Source organism: Phyllopteryx taeniolatus, chromosome 2 (assembly GCF_024500385.1).
Source record: "Phyllopteryx taeniolatus isolate TA_2022b chromosome 2, UOR_Ptae_1.2, whole genome shotgun sequence".
NCBI lineage: Eukaryota > Metazoa > Chordata > Actinopteri > Syngnathiformes > Syngnathidae > Phyllopteryx > Phyllopteryx taeniolatus.
In genome coordinates, this window is record NC_084503.1 from 18218292 (window position 1) to 18235866 (window position 17575).

The 17575-nt window shown below is 39.8% G+C and overlaps 1 protein-coding gene across 1 annotated transcript; it reads right to left on the reverse strand.

Annotated features, from left to right (window-relative positions):
* Positions 1-599: 599 nt before the first annotated feature.
* On the reverse strand, positions 600-15252 carry LOC133472568 (high-affinity choline transporter 1-like). The gene is made up of 9 exons (XM_061763600.1): positions 15154-15252; positions 14426-14651; positions 13626-13739; positions 12177-12332; positions 11924-12072; positions 11416-11559; positions 11087-11240; positions 5913-6130; positions 600-5822 (listed from the first exon to the last, which is right to left on the reverse strand). The coding sequence occupies exons 2-9, from the start codon at positions 14607-14609 to the stop codon at positions 5148-5150; spliced, it is 1794 nt and encodes a 597-aa protein (XP_061619584.1). The 5' UTR covers positions 14610-14651; positions 15154-15252; the 3' UTR covers positions 600-5147.
* Between the last annotated feature and the right edge of the window lie 2323 nt (positions 15253-17575).

Genomic DNA, 17575 nt, shown 5'->3' on the forward strand with positions numbered 1-17575 from the left:
ACAGTTATTTGTTTAAAGATACACATGAAACAAATGTAACCGCAATTCTCTAATCTCTGTGATTTTACTTTAACTGTTTGGCTTGCAACCCATCCATCCATCCATTTTCTGAGCCGCTTATCCTCACGAGGGTCACGGGAGTGCTGGAGCCTATCCCAGCTATCATCGGGCAGGAGGCGGGGTACACCCTGAACTGGTTGCCAGCCAATCGCAGGGCACATATAAACAAACAACCATTCACACTCACATTCAAGCCTAGGGGAAATTTAGAGACTTCAATTAACCTACCATGCATGTTTTTTGGGATGTGGGAGGTAACCGGATTGCCCGGAGAAAACCCACACAGGCACGGGGAGAACATGCAAACTCCACACAGGCGGGGCCGGGGATTGAACCCCTGTCCTCAGACCTGTGAGGCAGACGCTCTAACCAGTCGTCCACCGTGCCGCTGGCTTGCAACTTTAACCTCAAATCAGTGAAGCTTATTCTGACTGACTTAATCTGCGGCCATGTGTCACCGATTGTACAGCAATTGGCGTGTACCCCTGCTGAGCTCCAGTTCGTCTACCTGCATTCAGTCTGAGTGGTTGTGGGGCCGGTCAGATAATTCGATTCTTCTGGCTGATTTAATTGAAGAAGCCGCTACATTCATTTAGCTCACGATTCTCCTCAGCTGCTTGGAGAGGCTAATGGAGGAGATGGAGAGATATATGGGAACCAATAAGACATGACAATATCTTGTGCTGTGTGATGCATGCACTGATATATTTAATAGTTGTGATTCAAAAATCCATTGATTTACACAACACTTACTGCATGCACTTTTTTAATTTTTAGCAACAGTGCAATCTTTCATTACATAAGTTTACTTTTCTTACCTCGTCCTCTAACTGTATTTCCAGCATGAGGCTTGCAGTTAAATTAGAGAGGACATTACTTAAAAAGGGCAGAAATATGGAACAGTCATCATGATAGTGAAGCACCTAATGAGATGGAGAATGATATCTTTTTGATCCAGAATTCAATCACTCATGTTACAGCAAAAGGTACGTTTTCTGGAATTTACTGAGATGTTGCAAAAGGTGACCAAAAACAAATTGTAGGGGGGAGTCGGTTTTGATTTTAACATAAATTAAGCAATCTGGAAGACTCTGAAGAGTACAATCAGGCAAAATAAACACATTTTCTACACGCAGAAAAACATTAATTTACACCGCTCAAGTACATGTTGATGTACAAATTTAGGATTCAAATTCAATTTGCCTCATTTCTTTGCTTTTTTGTTTTGGCCCCCAACTTGAGGCAGGCCCATCTCTACCTGCACCTGATGCCTGCTGCAAGCTGTGCCACATGAATAGCATCCTCCTCTTTAAGCGCTCTCATTCTGGAAAAGAATTGACTACAATCATTGTCTGTTTCACTTCATTATTCACTATTACCAACTTCAAAGGCTAATCCCAAATGCATCCTCCAGGAAAATATTACGTACAATATTTTTCTGTTTTTATTGGCCATTTCTGAATTTGAAGTTAGTTCATTCTGTGTTGTGGCATAATCCCTAACAGCGCTCCGTCGCTTAATACATTTAACTTTAACATCCGTAAACTAATTAGATAAATGTAGTCACGTCAGAAAAACTCATCGGATCTGTGCGATTCACGGAAATGGCCTACTTTGAGTTCAAAACGGCGAATTTCGCCGAAAGGCGACTGATTTGCATGTATGATAACAGCACTGATTTAAATGTATTTGTATTATGCTGGATGTATTTCTGTTTTTGGGAGGATGAAAGACTGGCATTAGTTTGTAATAGTTTCTGTTTATACTCTTTACCCTCCTTTTGTGGGCATAACTGACATGTTATATTTGTTGACATACTGTAGTGTATTGGCCTCCATTATGTGAGCATGTTCAGGGTCACCAGGGAGCTGGAATCTACTTGAGCTGACTTTGGGGTAGAGCCCTGGGTGCTCACTGATCAAGCACGGGGTTGCCAGAGACTCAGCCCTGGATTGCTTGGGAGGGTTAATCTGAGTACTACAGGTTCCTCTTAAAGAGCAAAAACTTGTATGTTAGTGCAGTTGTAGTTACTGGAAGACATTCAATTCATATTCAGCCTTGTGGGAATATGTATTTACAGAAATATAAGAATGGAACAAAATTCTTCAACAATGCTAGTTTTTTTTTCTAGTTTTGTTTTGTGTCATGGTTTAAAGCTCTGAGGACGAGACGGCCAGATCCTTTTGTTCATTGCTGGACAGCACAATTTTAAGACCAAAATCTGCTTCGACCACACAATCAATGACTTCGATAAAGATGTCATAGGGCAAGCTAAACACATCGAGTCATAATGAATGAATGACTCTTTTGGTTCCGATCCAAACATTCTCTTCGCCAGAGTCCTACGCAAAACCGTCCCCCCAACCATCTACTCCTCCTCCGTAATGCACTAAATAAATGGATTGACTCGGACGAGCGACAGTTTTCCTCCATAATTGTTAATTATGGAGAGTGCTCAGTGAGGCACCCGCCATGAATGGAGATGGGATGACCTCCCCACCCTGTCCATTTTATGGGATTGGTCTTAGTTCTCAAGGACACAAAAAGGGACACTTATGATGAAGGAGGAGGTGCAGGGGATGGGTGGGGCACCAGCGTCATTCTTGCGCACTACTTTGGGTGGATATCATGGCAACAGGCGCCAGGATGCTAAACCCCCCATCCAAGTGCATCAGAACTGACCACCAGTAACTCCGCCTAACCCAAGTGGCTCCTGCTCGAGTCCAAGACGAGAGTACAGCACTTAAGGTAATGTAAATAACAAGGGAGGGAGAGCTATTTTGAGACACGGTCTTTCACTATGGCCACCGATGGGGACAAAGACACAACCCAAGCGATCGTAATTTCACTCCCGTTTTCAGACATGTTCTCTGTCTACCCTTTAACTGACCTGAGGGCCTCTAAAAAAGAAAGCCGTGGCATCAGATGCTGTAAAGAAACTATAAACTCAACAAACAAACAAGCCTGTGCTCCTCAAAAATTCGGAGGACAGCCACTGATGTGTCTTTCATAATTTAAAAACTCAGTGTTCGTATAACTACTGTAGTGTCTAATTAAACTGCCTAAAAGTCATTTCCAAATTTCAATGACTAATGTCCATATTAAAAACACTTCTACTGTGTACCACAGTTTCAAAATGTTTTAAATTCAATGATAAAATACTACCAATATAAACAATTTACTATACCAAAGTAGATTTTATATAGTTTTTCTACATTATAATCTTACATTTTTTTATTGTTACATCTATGACATCAAAAATAAATAAACATTTAGATAACATCCTTCCTTCTTACATGATAAATATTAATCAGCAATTTGTTATTTCTATGCCTTTCTCCCCATTTTTATACAAACAGAGACATCACAGAGAAAATAAGCTGTACATGGCCATCAACAACACACACGTTACAGATTCATAATTTAAAAAATGGCGGACATACTATTCTGCGACAATTTGACTTGCGAAAAAATACCCAACACAAACAGCAAATTACATTTTTGATATAATGAGAAGATTTGAGATTACATTCATCTTTTTTTTTTCATTGCAGTTTGACCAGAGTACAGTCAGGTCTGTGGAAATTCAGATATCTGTTAACATGATTTACATTAAGGCAGCAGAATAACAGTGTTATTTACATTGATGCTTCAGGTGAAGTCCGCTTCTCTAAGAGAGCTACTGTAATGGTTAAAGTCAACTATTGTCACTATTGCTTGTATAGGTTTTATTGAGCTTGATGGATGAGTTGCCTGTTGATTCACAGTCATTATCTATTTTGTTTTCTTATATCAATAATCAGTAACAAAATCAGTTTGTCGGAGCTAGTTAATAGGTTTGATATATTTCATTTATGTAATCATAATCTTTTAAATGTGATGATTTACATTTGATATCAATATATCCAGTAATCTCAATATAATGATTGGGAGCATGGCTGAGAAGACGCAGTGTCTCAAGGATCCCCTTCAAAGTCATCTTAGACAAAAATACTGACGGTGCTCCTCATGCTGTGTTCTCAATATAAATTGGAATATATTACCCACACATAACATCAGATAACTGGTTAGGGATACGGCATAGGTTCCTCTCACGTCACATCGTCTTTGACTTTACCAGTTTTACAGGTGTCAAGTGTTTTTACTTTCAAACTAAAGTTGTGCTGTCAAACTCTAAAACTGCTTCATGTCTTCTTTCTACTTGTGCAGTTTAATATTGTCTGATTGTTGACACATGAGACAAAATGATAATGAAATGGAGTATCTTTTTCAAACAGATGCTGATATTACTTCACATCTACCGTATATGAGAGTTTGAGAGAGTGTTTATGATATACAGTACTTCACAGAAAGACAACTTCATGTGCAATCAATAAGCTGCTACGCTACCTTTCCTGATGAGCGTTTTCTTAACACTAGCAGGGTTTCATACAGAAAGTAATGCACTTTAATTTGTCACAATAAAAAAAGGATAATATGGGTTATTCAACAAAAATATATTTTTTTATAAATAAATATTATTCAAATAACTTTATATTTCTACCTACTTCTAATGTTTATTTTCTGGCTCATTGCAATTAATCATTAACAATATATTAGTATATGGTCACTGATGATGTAGTAGCTTACTCGCCAAACCAGTTCCCACTCTGTGATGGCCTAAGTGAAAATGGCTGTCAGCAATAAATGTGCCCTGTAATTGACTGGCGACCAGTCCTGGGTGTCTTCTGTCTTTCACCAAAGTCAGCTGGGACAGACTCCAGCGCCAGTGGTATAGAAAATGAAGAATGCATATTAGTATATGCATTTGTTTGTGGAGTACGGTATATTGAAGCAGGACTGGTGCTGCGGGGTGCATGTACACAAAGCTAATTTTGATGTCGTGACTCTCATGGTGCTGGAAATAAAATTTCGTTTGAATGTGTGTTACAAACTAATTTTGTGAGAAATGACCATAGTATCCCAGCTACCACCAGTCAGTGTTGTACCTCATTGTCCCCCGGGAGGATGTTTGCGCATTGTCTTCTTTTTGTTTCACAGCTGGACCAGTTCTGTTGCATTCCTCTAAAAATGACATCCTGATCTTTTCATTCTTCGTCATGGTGGGAGGAGTCAGGGCTTGACTCCTCCTCTTCCTCATCCACAGTGTCTGTTGGCAGTGTGTCGCGGCGCGTGAAGGCGGCCGCCAAAGTCACGCTCAGCCTCGGTTTGACAGGCGCCATCTCAGACAGCGCGATGTTGTTGCCACGGGTCACAAGCGTTGTCTTATCCATAATCTCGCCACTGTGCTTGGACACAACTGCGTCGAGAAAGTCGTATTTATGAGATAACTTGCCACTCTCAAAGAGGTACTTGGCCAGGTAGGAAAACGCAACGTTACCCAGAAAGGAAGCGAGCATAGAGACTGTCTTAAAAGGAAACTTTTGAACGACAACATCCTCCATTTGTCCAGTAATGTGGTCCTTGCGCTGCTCCGTGGTCCACCCGGGGTAGTAAATGAAAGGGGGCAGATGCAGGTAGGGTTCCCCTCCACCTACACGCAGCACCATACCAAAGAAGTAAGCAGCCACCGAGCCATATGTGTTGGTGCCTTTGACAAAGAGCACGCTGAGGAGCTGGGGGAAGATGATGACATAAACTAAGTCTGAGCTGAGGTACCACAGTCCGTAAACTGTCCCCGTAACCAGTGCCATCAACGTGGCAAGACCCCCGAACACAAAGATGGTGACGCGCATGACCCACACAATCTCGCGATCCGATGCCTGTGAAGGAAAAGAGGAGTGGACACCTAATTATGACAAAAAGGTTTCATGGAGTTTGAGAATTGAGTGGAAAAACACACAAGCACTAACCGACTGTCTGAAGGCCAGCTGGTAAATATTCCTTGCAAACATGGAGCTCGCTGACAGGATGGACGAGTCGGCAGATGACATGACAGCAGCAGACACCGCGCCAAGGCCAAAAAAAGACACAAATGGCGGGCAGAGATGTTGGAGAACGATGGGGAGAATCATATCGGCCTCTTCCTTCTCTTTAGGAGGAATGGCACCATATGTTGTTTGGTTCCAGTCTGAATGAGGGACATCATCGGACTTATTTAGAGAGATGGTTACAATTTACAAGTACCATTCATTTGTTTAAAATACAACATACAGCCACCTGAAATAAAAATTGTAACTTTCTAATTTTTGCTCCAAAATAAGGTTTGACAGTAAGAGGAGGTGGACTACACCCTGGACTGTTCACCAGTCAATAGTATGGTGATTGGGAAAGACCCATTGAATTGGAATTGATCCCACCCCAACTGCTTGTAAGTAACACCGGGGAACACAATTTTTGTTGAGTTAGGTCTGACAGCTTTTTTTAACAAATTTTTGGGTGCGGAATCCAAAATTGATCTCAGTTTTTATGAAGTTGAACTATAGAGCCCTGTTTTCTTAAAAAATAGGAAACATACTGTACTTAACAGATATGTGCTTGGTTTATAAAACTTTTTAAATATTGACATACAATGACTGCAATGTTTATTTAACACTATTATGTCTTACAAAGGATATGGCACAAATTCTCTTAATTCCTACTATGATAGCTTTCTGTTTGCAGATTTGATAGTAATGACCTATTGGGAGCTGCACACACCTCTCACCGCACTGTCTCAATTGTGACTGCACCAAATAGTTGCCACGTAGCTGTAGATGAGTCCAATCGTAATAAGCTGGCAAGTCTTACTACAGCTAATCAGTGGAATTTTGCATATCTGGAGGGTAAGCTGTGGAGAAAAAACTCGACATGCTAGAAAAAAACTGACTGCAATTTTGGAATCAGCATGCCAATTTTAGTTTTAATCAGCATAAAAATCTAACTCAACATAATTGTTCTTTCAAATTGTTCCCCAGTGACAATAATTTTGTTCAGGATAGGATTACGCTGAAAAAAGGCTCGGGTTAAGGGAACATCCGCAGATATACCGTAAAGTTAGAGGTGGGTCGTATTAAGCTACATTGTTACAATTGTTACAGTTACTTAAGCAACTTTTTGGATAAATTGTATTTGTCAGAGTTGGATAAATTGTATTTGTCAGAGTTGTTTTAATGCAACATACGTTTTACCTTTACATGTAATGCTCTGTGGAGTAAAACCGGCATATCAACCACACCACGTGAAAGCAAATTGCAGTTCCTCCGACCCAATCAGACCCGTTGGGGTTCTCTGTTCCTTGCTGTGGAAAGGGTTGTGTGCTTTCAAAAGGAGCATGGAGAAAAGCAGTCTGCAATGTATCCACAACATTGAGATAAAGATTAAGTTGGCAGAACTCACGTTGTTTTTGAGTAATGAAACACATTAGGATTGCTGATAAATGTGGTAAATCGAAATGTTAAAAGTTCAATATAGTGGAACCTCGATAAAATGGACCCCATATAATGGATATTGGATCAAATGGACTGTCGGGTCTGAACAATGTGTCCAAAAATAGTTTCCATTTAGAATAGAATAGAATAGAATAGAATCACCTTTTATTGTCATGAACATGCATGCATGCACATGAAATTTGTTCTCTGCATTTTACCCATCACAGTGAACACATACACATGTTAGTGGAAAACACTGGAGCAGGGGGCAGCTGAAGCGCCCGGGGATTTGTCACTTAAACTGCCGTTGACAAAGTTTGTCAGTTCCAGAATTGTCCACTGTTGTTTACTGGCGTTGTGGCGCAATGCAGGCAGAGAATGGGACTGACATATTTCCGGGTCAAAGATATACAATAATAGTTGATCTAATTCCAAAAGATGTGCCTACGTGGCAGCCGTGTTGAATGTGGGGCATTGATGTGGCGGCCATGTGACGATGGTTATAACTATTTTCTATTGTACAACTGTACATAGTGCAGAGCAAGAGCGGCATATGGCTGCGGCATTAACTTTGAGTCTGGAACATGCTATTTTGGAGTCTGGAACATGCTATTTTTGGAACAGTAAGAGTTTTTTTGTCAAGCCATTCACCTTTGGCAACACATTTGGAATTAGGAAGAACACTAATTCCTCGCGACTCGCCTATGATGAGTGCTGTATGTCAACAATGTCACCATGACCAAGCACAAGGACGTGGTAAGTTTGGATGAAATGTGAAACATTTTCAACCTTTTTTATATTTATTTACAATAACTTTGTACTGTACTGGGTGTTTTAGGCCACGAAAAAAACAACACTTTTGTACTGTACAGTAATATGGCTTCAAAAAAATAAAGTACTTCAATGTAACGGACAATTGGCTATATGGGTTCCATCAAGGTTCCACTGTATAGTAAAATTATACAGCCATCCATTTTCCGTACCGCTTTATCCTCACAATGGTCGAAGACGTGCTGGAGCCTATCCTAGCCATCTACGGGCGAGCGGCGGGGTACACCCTGAACTGGTCGCCAGCCAATCGCAGGGCACATATAAACAAACAACCATTTGTGCACACATTCACATCTAATGGCAACATCAAATGGCAATTTAGAATCTTCAATCAACCTACCACGCATGTTTTTGGGATGTGGGAGGAAACCGGAGTACCGGGAGAAAACCCACGCAGGCACGGGGAGAACATGCAAACTCCACACAGGCGGGGCCGGGATTCGGACCCCGGTCCTCAGAACTGTGAGGCAGATGTGCTAACCAGTCGCCCAACGGGCCGCCGTCAAATTATACATAATTACATAATTAATAATCTCTGTCTGTGTGCCTATTATGCTGTTTTCATGTTTCAACAAACAAGGTTAATTTAAGACCATTTATTGTGGATACATTTGCCTTAGTTTATTTCATTTTTTTTTTAAACAATTATTTTAAAGTGATATTGTGAAATGTGTGAATTTGCACATTTATTTTTTCTACCTAATTGATGTTTATGCGCTTTTTTAAAAAATAAATAAAGTTGAAGGTACTCATCAGTTACTCAGTACTCAAGTGAATACTTACTCATACTCAAGTAATTATTTAGAGGACTACATTTTCCTTATATAACCCCAATTCCAATGAAGTTGGGACGTTGTGTTAAACATAAATAAAAACAGAATACAATGATTTTCAAATCATCTTCAACCTATATTTAATTGAATACACTACAAAGACAAGATATGTAATGTTCAAACTGATCATCTTTATTTGTTTTAGCAAAAAATCATTAACTTAGAATTTTATGGCTGCAACACGTTCCAAAAAAGCTGGGACAGGTGGCAAAAAAGACTTGAGAAAGTTGAGGAATGCTCATCAAACACCTGTTTGGAACATCCCACAGGTGAACAGGCTAATTGGGAACAGGTGGGTGCCATGATTAGGTATAAAAGGAGCTTCCCTGAATTGCTCAGTCATTCACAAGCAGAGATGGGGCGAGGTTCACCTCTTTGTGAGCAAGTGCGTGAGAAAATAGTCCAACAGTTTAAGGACAATGTTCCTCAATGTACAATTGCAAGGAATTTAGGGATTTCATCATCTACGGTCCATAATATTATCAAAAGGTTCAGAGAATCTGGAGAAATCATTGCATGTAAGCGGCAAGGCCGAAACCCAACATTGAATGCCCGTGACATTCGACCCCTCATGCGGCACTGCATCAAAAACTGACATCAATGTGTAAAGGATATAACCACAAGGGCTAAGGAGCACTTCAGAAAACCAATGTCAGTAAATACAATTCGGCGCTACATCCGAAAGTGCAACTTGAAACTCTACTATGCAAAGCAAAAACTATTTATCAACAACATCCAGAAACGCCGCCGGCTTCTTTGGGCCCGAGCTATCTAAGATGGACCGATCCAAAGTGGAAAAGTGTTCTGTGGTCCGACGAGTCTTCATTTCAAATTGTTTTGGGAAATTGTGGACTTCGTGTCCTCCGAGCCAAAGAGGAAAAGAACAATCCAGAGTCTTATGGACGCAAAGTTCAAAAGCCAGCATCTGTGATGGTATGGGGCTGTGTTAGTGCCAATGGGATGGGTAACTTACACATCTGTGAAGGCACCATTAATGCTGAAAGGTACATTCAGGTTTTGGAGAAACATATGCTGCCATCCAAGCAACATCTTTTTCCCCCTGCTAATTTCAGCAAGACAATGCCAAACCACATTCTGCACATGTTACGACAGCGTGGCTTCGTAGTAAAAGAATGCAGGTACTAGACTGGCCTGCCTGCAGTCCAGACTTGTCTCCCATTGAAAATGTGTGCCGCATTATGAAGCGTAAAATACGACAACGGAGACCCCGGACTGTTGAACAGCTGAAGCTTTACATCAAGCCAGAATGGGAAAGAATTACACTTATAAAGCTTCAACAATTAGTGTACTCTGTTCCCAAACGTTTATTGAATGTTGTTAAAAGAAAAGATGATGTAACACAGTGGTAAACATGACCCTGTCTCAGCTTTTTTGGAACGTGTTGCAGCCATAAAATTCTAAGTTAAGCATTATTTGCTAAAAATAATAAAGTTTGAACATTAAATATCTTGTCTTTGTAGTGTATTCAAGTAAATATAGGTCGAACATGATTTGCAAATCATTGTATTCTGTTTTTATTTATGGTTAACACAACGTCCCAACTTCATTGGAATTGGGGTTGTACTTGAGTCGTATCATTCTAAAGTAACAGTACTTTTACTTGAGTGCGATTTTTGGCTCCTTTATCCACCTCTGACTACAGGATAATGACTTAGACGAGAAAAGGAAAGACGGCGTTCAGTGGTGAGTATTCAGGTGTACATGGAAGAATCTGACATGAAGATATCTGGAGAGCAATCCAATAATTTGGTCTCTTACCTCCTTCTGAGGTAACATTTAAAACGGATGGCTGCTACATTATAAATGAGTGGAAACAGCTGCTATTTACCCAGCTCTCTTAGATCTAAAGGCAACATGGATCCAACCTGCGCAGCACACACCAATCATGAACACAAACACCAGCATACACACACACACACAAACACACGCATGCACACGCACGCACACAAACCTAATTCATAAGCATGTTTGCTTGCGTGTGAGCGCCCTAACCTGTGGAGGCCCCGATAGCTCCAATAAGAACCGAGGGGACAGCCATGATGAGGCATCCGAAAGCAGCGATAAAGGAGAGGACTTGTGCGTAGGTAGCAGAGGAAGCAGATAGGACTCGTTGGAAATACACCTGCCAAGGAATTCCTCCAAGCATCTAAGGGTTAGATTACACAACAATAAAATACATCTGAAAATGTAACCATGACTCGTTATTGTAACTAAACCATGCAGCAACCTGTTGCTCACAACCTAGGTAACAAACTTCAAAAATAAACTCTAAACCACAGTGCCATTGTCATTAAATAAAACACAGTAACGGGTCAATGTACCAGGAGGCAAAAATTGTCAATCCAGACCCAGGTGTCGCTCTTGTCGACGCTGCCTCTCCATGGCGACTGGTACACATGCGTCACTGCAGTAACCATGATGTCTGAGACGGCTGGGTTGGTCAGAGCAAAAGGCACGCTGATCCACTGCACGTAGAAAATATTAAGTTAAAACAAATAAACACCCCTCACATTTCTGTGATACACTTAGCAGTCCTGACAGGAGGAGTAATGCGTTATCAAATAATCTATCTTTTTTTGCCTTTACAAAAGCGATAATAATTGAACATTGTTTTTTTTTTTAATTCAGGGCTGTAGATTCTGATGGCGAAGAACTGCCTCAAAATGAGAGGTGTTTCTAATATTTTGCCCCATCATATGGCTAAATATGGCAACAAGGTACATGGAGCGAATCTCATTATCATTGTGCCAGCATAGCGACTAAAGTGCCCAGCAAATGTACAAGAGACAACAATTATATACTTTTCACATTCTCTCAAAATGTACCCACCAGGCCGACAAAGATGCAGAAGAGCTGCACAACATCAGTGTAAGCCACTGAGTAAAGTCCACCCACCAGCGTATAAAAGATAGCAATGAGGGCCGAGATAACCACTGACATTTTGATGTTGATGTCCACGATGACGCTGAGAGTGGCACCTAAGGTCACAAACACGCAGGTGAAAGGATTATGGGACACAGATGATGTCACCAAGACCAAACCATGGCTTTTATGAGCCGCATTTAGGCAGTCATAAACTTACCAAGAGCCGACAAGATGGCGGCGGACCAGAAGATCTCCCCCATTAATGCGGGTATGAAGAGAAGGCCGCCCATGCGTTTGCCGTACAGTTGCTGGAACGGGTCTAACATGGTTACATAACCTCTCGAGCGCATGGGCTTGGCAAAAAAAAGTCCTCCTATTTGACAAAGAATTCATGTATTTTAACACAGTGATGCTACAGGATACACCACTTCAAGATTTTGAAAGAATTGACTAAATGCATAAATGGGGAAAAAAATATTAAAAGAGAACACTAGAAGAATTTCTCAACTACAATTAGATAGCTTTTAAGGCTTTCACAGGTCATGTCTAAATATATATATATATAGATAATAAATATCTGGCCATTAATGGTGCAAGTTGCTGTCGTGTGGCATCTTGCTGCCAACTGATGTTGTATTTGCATAAAAAGTAAGCTTGTTTACCATTCATTGCTTGCATGGCAATTAGCAAGCTGATAACCCAGTGTTGTAAATCATTACTACTACAATACTGTATATAAGTACCAGACACTTAATCGGGTAAACTGAGGCTCCGCTATCCGATGGTATATGGACCATGCTCTACTGTGAATAGTTAAAAACCAAGAGATATTGATGCCCTTAAAAGGTTCGTAATGGCATATAGATGCCACAAGATGGTAGCAAAGGACTACTGCTCCACCCCCTTAAAATTGTTTCCTTGGCACAAAGAGCACAAAAATAGCATATATTTGTGTTTTTCAGCAAATAACACAGGATAGGTTAATTGAAGACTCTAATTTGCCCGTAGGTGTGAATGTGAGTGCGAATGGTTGTTTGTCTATGTGTGCCCTGCGATCAGCTGGCGACCAGTTCAGGGTGTACTCCGCCTCTCGCCCAGAGTCAGCGGGGATAGGCCCCAGCAGGCCCGCGACCCTAGTGAGGAGAAGCGGTACGGAGGATTGATGGCTGGATGGATGGATAGCCCCACCCAAAAAAAAAAGAAAAAAGGCAAATTTATAAATGCCGAACTGCGAATATGCATGGGTTCACGCTACACTGTACAGTATCCCCCCCAAAAAAGATAGGTGCTGTCAAAAATATGTTTAGCATTCATTGCATTACAAATCACTAATAAATGTGATGGTAAATGGGCTTACACTTCTATAGCGCTTTTCTACCTTCAACGTACTCAAAACACGCTAGCCCTGTTTCCTCATTCACCAACCGATGACACACACAAACACGCCATTTGAATTGCCTCCCGGCAGGACAAAGAAAAGAAAAATAAAATTCACATTACGCGCAGACCAAGCATTTCAATATACTGTACAATCAACAAGATTATCATGAGTGTTTGGACATATGGACAAAAACATGCATGAGGCGCATAAATGGCATTCTTTAAAATTATCCTAAAACATGACAATGACAAGAAAACAGATCATAAATACAGTAGCCTCACTCACCGACAACAAGACTGAGGGCATATCCAAAGGGGGCTTGTGCCCAAGCCAAGCCGTAGTCTGGCAGATAAACATTCTCAGCAGTGCCATTAATGTATCCTCCTCCAACCCAAGTTGCTGAAAATACAAGGGAAAAAAAGTAAACTCAACCTTAATCCAAAGTGCAGTCAGTTTCTACTCATAAATTGCATTGTTTTACCCCGTGCAGGGCTGCAGGGTGTAACCAAGTATGACATTTTACAAAATGTATCTACAGTCACTAGCCATTTCATTAGGTACACCTACACATCGAATGAGAGTGGATGCAAGAGATATATTCAAAATTCTGCTTTCACAAAGGCTATGATAAGAGTTTTGATAAGAAGTATTACTTGTTGAATTTGTATAGGCTACTTTGCAGTAATACATGCACACTGCAACAAACACTGAGGCTTATTATATATATATATATATATATATATATATATATATATATATATATATATATATATATCTGATTGCCTTATCCAGCAAAATATTAGATTAAAAATATGTAAATATAGTTGTACATTTATGCAAACAATTATTAAACATATATTTAAATAAGACCTATTGGCCTGACAAGGTCAGTAAAAAAAGAACACTTTTGTCTTTATAAAAGCAAATGTATTTATTTATTTTGTACTTAATGAAGTGTCCAGTAAAGAATTGAAGGATGTTCCACACGAATGTATGCAATTGAATATCGTCAGTTCGCTATTTTTGATATTAAAAAACAAAACAACAACAAAACAAAAACAAAAAAACAATATAGCCTGCTTTACCGGTCATGGTAAATCCTCCGACGAATAATCCAATGTCTCTGCCTCCGACCATGATAGTTTCGCTGCGGTCGGTTCCCTCGGCCTCCCCGGTGTGTTTGTTCTTCCATGCCGCCCAGATGCCCACAAAGAGGATGAGGAGGTAAAAGACCGCGATCGCCACAAGCCCCTCGACATGGATGGTCATGGTCGCGCCGGTCTTCCGCTAGGAACAAGGACGCATGGAGACCTAGAGAGAGCGCAGAGAGATACGGGATGCTCATCTTTTTGTTCTTCTTTTTTTTTTAACGCACTCTATTGATTTTAAAGTACTTTCCATCATATGGAAACGACTAATTCATTTAGATTGTAGTGCTGTGACAAAAATTAATCGGAGGACAACAATTTGAGTCAGAAAGAAAGAAATGCATGCACGAGATGGAGACGTCTCAAAAATACTGTTGAAATGTATTTTAAGATGTGGAAGCTTGGGTTTATTTTGTTCAATGCAGTTTTCCGCACAAAATAAATGAAATTATTAACAGCAATACGCAGATACATCACCACTGATCAAAAATATAATTACAGTTGAGATTTTTGCTCAAACCCGTTTCATTGTAGTAAACCTACTGTGCGTAACTTACGCACGAAATATTTCTTTGGCGCATTAGTTAAGTCACAGAAAATACAAATCAAGTGAAATAAACTCGTCGACAGAGTTATCAAACTGCTTGAGATGACTTTAAAGGTACCTGAGAAGATGCGAGAGGCATGTGCTGGGCTCCTCAGACGAGCGCTCCAATGAGACAATGGCGGGGGTCTCTCTGCTGACTTGGTGGGCTTTTAAGGGGGACAGGTACCGTCAGAGGACGAGTAACACACGTCAGAGGAACCGAAAGCCTCCCACCTCCCTCAATGAGCACCTTGCACATGCAAGAACACGTCATGCATGCTTAGATTCAATTACTTCGCCAATCTTCAAATCTGGGCTTTAACCATGTCAACTTGACTGAAACCATTACAGTAAACCATTCATGCATTATTAGATATGAACACATGAAAGCCTCCATTGGGGGCAGCTCGGCCTATTAGGTCATTGATTTATTTATGTGTCGCATTCTACTCACAAGCCCCATTAGCTGACTCACTACAAACGTTTTTTTTTTTTTTTTTTTTTAGTGTGACTGAGACAACAAAAAAAAAGAAGCCTTGACGCAACAACCAAAGGACACTGTAAATGATCACTATACGGTATGTATCAAATCTAGCTATTTGTTACGGAAGCGTATTGCATTCACTTGAGACGTTTTTCTTTTTGTTTTTTTTTCCTGTTTTTCTGAGTATTTCTTTCTGTTTTTCGGACTAATTATTTTTCTCTGTTTTTCTGTCTAATCCCCCCCCCCCCCCCCCCCCCCGTTTAATGACTGTTTTTTATTTTTCTGTTTTCCTGACAATTTTTTTGTAATGACTAATAACAATAACATCTATGTGACTTAAAGACAGGAGTATATCCCAGTGTCTTAAACCCATATAAAAATAAAAATAAATAAGCCGGTCATGTTGCTTACTACCGAGTCATCAAAGAGTCACTTGCAGTTCGTGGAAGTTCGATGTGTCCCGATAACTCAGAAAAAAATTGTCAGAAAAAGAGGTGGGGAAAAAATGGTAAGAAAAACAGAAAAAAATACTCAGAAATCAGGAAAAAATTCAAAAAAACAAAACTCTCAAAAAAATTACTCAGAAAAACATTTTTTTTTAAATCCAAGTGAATGCAATATGCTTCCGTAATTTTTTAACTTAATGGTTCATTCAAATAATTTCTTCCCAAAGTTATTCTTTCACTTAGTAATTCAATAGGTACACCTGTAAAATCTAATGAGCTCAAACAGAAGTGTAATATAGTACAAGTCCCATGCTGTTTGCAGCTACACCACTGATTAAAACCGCAGGCTCAGTTGTGTTCTGGGGCTGCTTTTCTAAATCTGGAACAGGGTGTCTTAAATAGCGTCAGAAAGTTTGGTCACAACTGCAGCTCATGTATTTTCCAAAAGGATAAAGACACAAACACACAGCTAACAAGAATGGCTAAGAACAAAACATGGACTACTCTGAAGAGACCTGATAAACTATACTATTGGACAGCAGTCTCTTTCAGAGTTAGAGAAAGTGTTGGGTCCCTGCAGATTCCCTCAAAAGGTTCTGCAATAAAATAGTAAGTTAAGGGTACCATAAATTTTATCCTGGCCATTTTCATAATTGTCTTTTTTTTTTTTTAAATCATAATTTTGTTGGGACCACAAAAACAAAAGGCCTGATTTATATTCATCACTTGTCAGTAAATGTGTTCTATTATTACTTTTGTCAGTTTCACATCATTATAGTTAATTGTGTTTTTTTTCTAATTTTGTCCACGTCTTAAGTGTGCCGACAGAATATTCAATGTATCCAATTTCACTTGTCTATATCTTAATATCTTTTTCATCTATCATCTATCTACGCTAGTAACTTATAGTGAAGGCAGAACAATCCAATGCTGTTCCGCAGAAGTTACATAATTAACATATATATTCACTTTTTGCAACATTTTGGGTGGTGGTGTGATATATATGTATATATATATGTGTATATATACATATATATGTATATATATATATGTATATATATATATATGTGTATATGTATATGTATATATGTATATATATATATATATATATATATATATATATGTGTATATATATATATGTGTGTGTGTGCCCTGGGTGAGTAAAGTTTGATTTAAAAAAACTACTCTGGATTGTGCAGATGTACTTAAACGGAGGGGCTATCAATTTCAATTTATGCGTAACAATTAAGCAAATAAAATCACATTCATGAGGTAGACTGGAGATGTACACCTTCTTGATTGTATAAAAGCACCATGTCCATCAATTAGGTGGACCGGCTGCCTGGAATGTATGGTAGTCGTGTCAAAACTGACAGGCTCCCAAATAGGATGACTCCTGGAGAGTAGCAGGGATAATGACACATCTTGACTTTCTTCCTCACACAAGCACACACACGAACAGGCGCGCGCGCGCATGCGTGCAGGGTAAGCACGGCCGCATACAAACAGAAGCTTAATTAGAATTTAGGAAGACGATTCCATTTAACATTTTAGCATAGACAGTGCCCCCT

Coding starts and splice junctions, on each gene's coding strand:
- LOC133472568 (XM_061763600.1), bottom strand. CDS start 14,609: ATGACCATCCATGTCGAGGGGCTTGTGGCGATCGCGGTCTTTTACCTC. Junction 12,333..13,625: donor TGCCCTCAGTCTTGTTGTCG/GTGAGTGAGGCT, acceptor TTTGTCAAATAG/GAGGACTTTTTTTTGCCAAG. Junction 5,823..5,912: donor AGCTGGCCTTCAGACAGTCG/GTTAGTGCTTGT, acceptor TTTCCTTCACAG/GCATCGGATCGCGAGATTGT.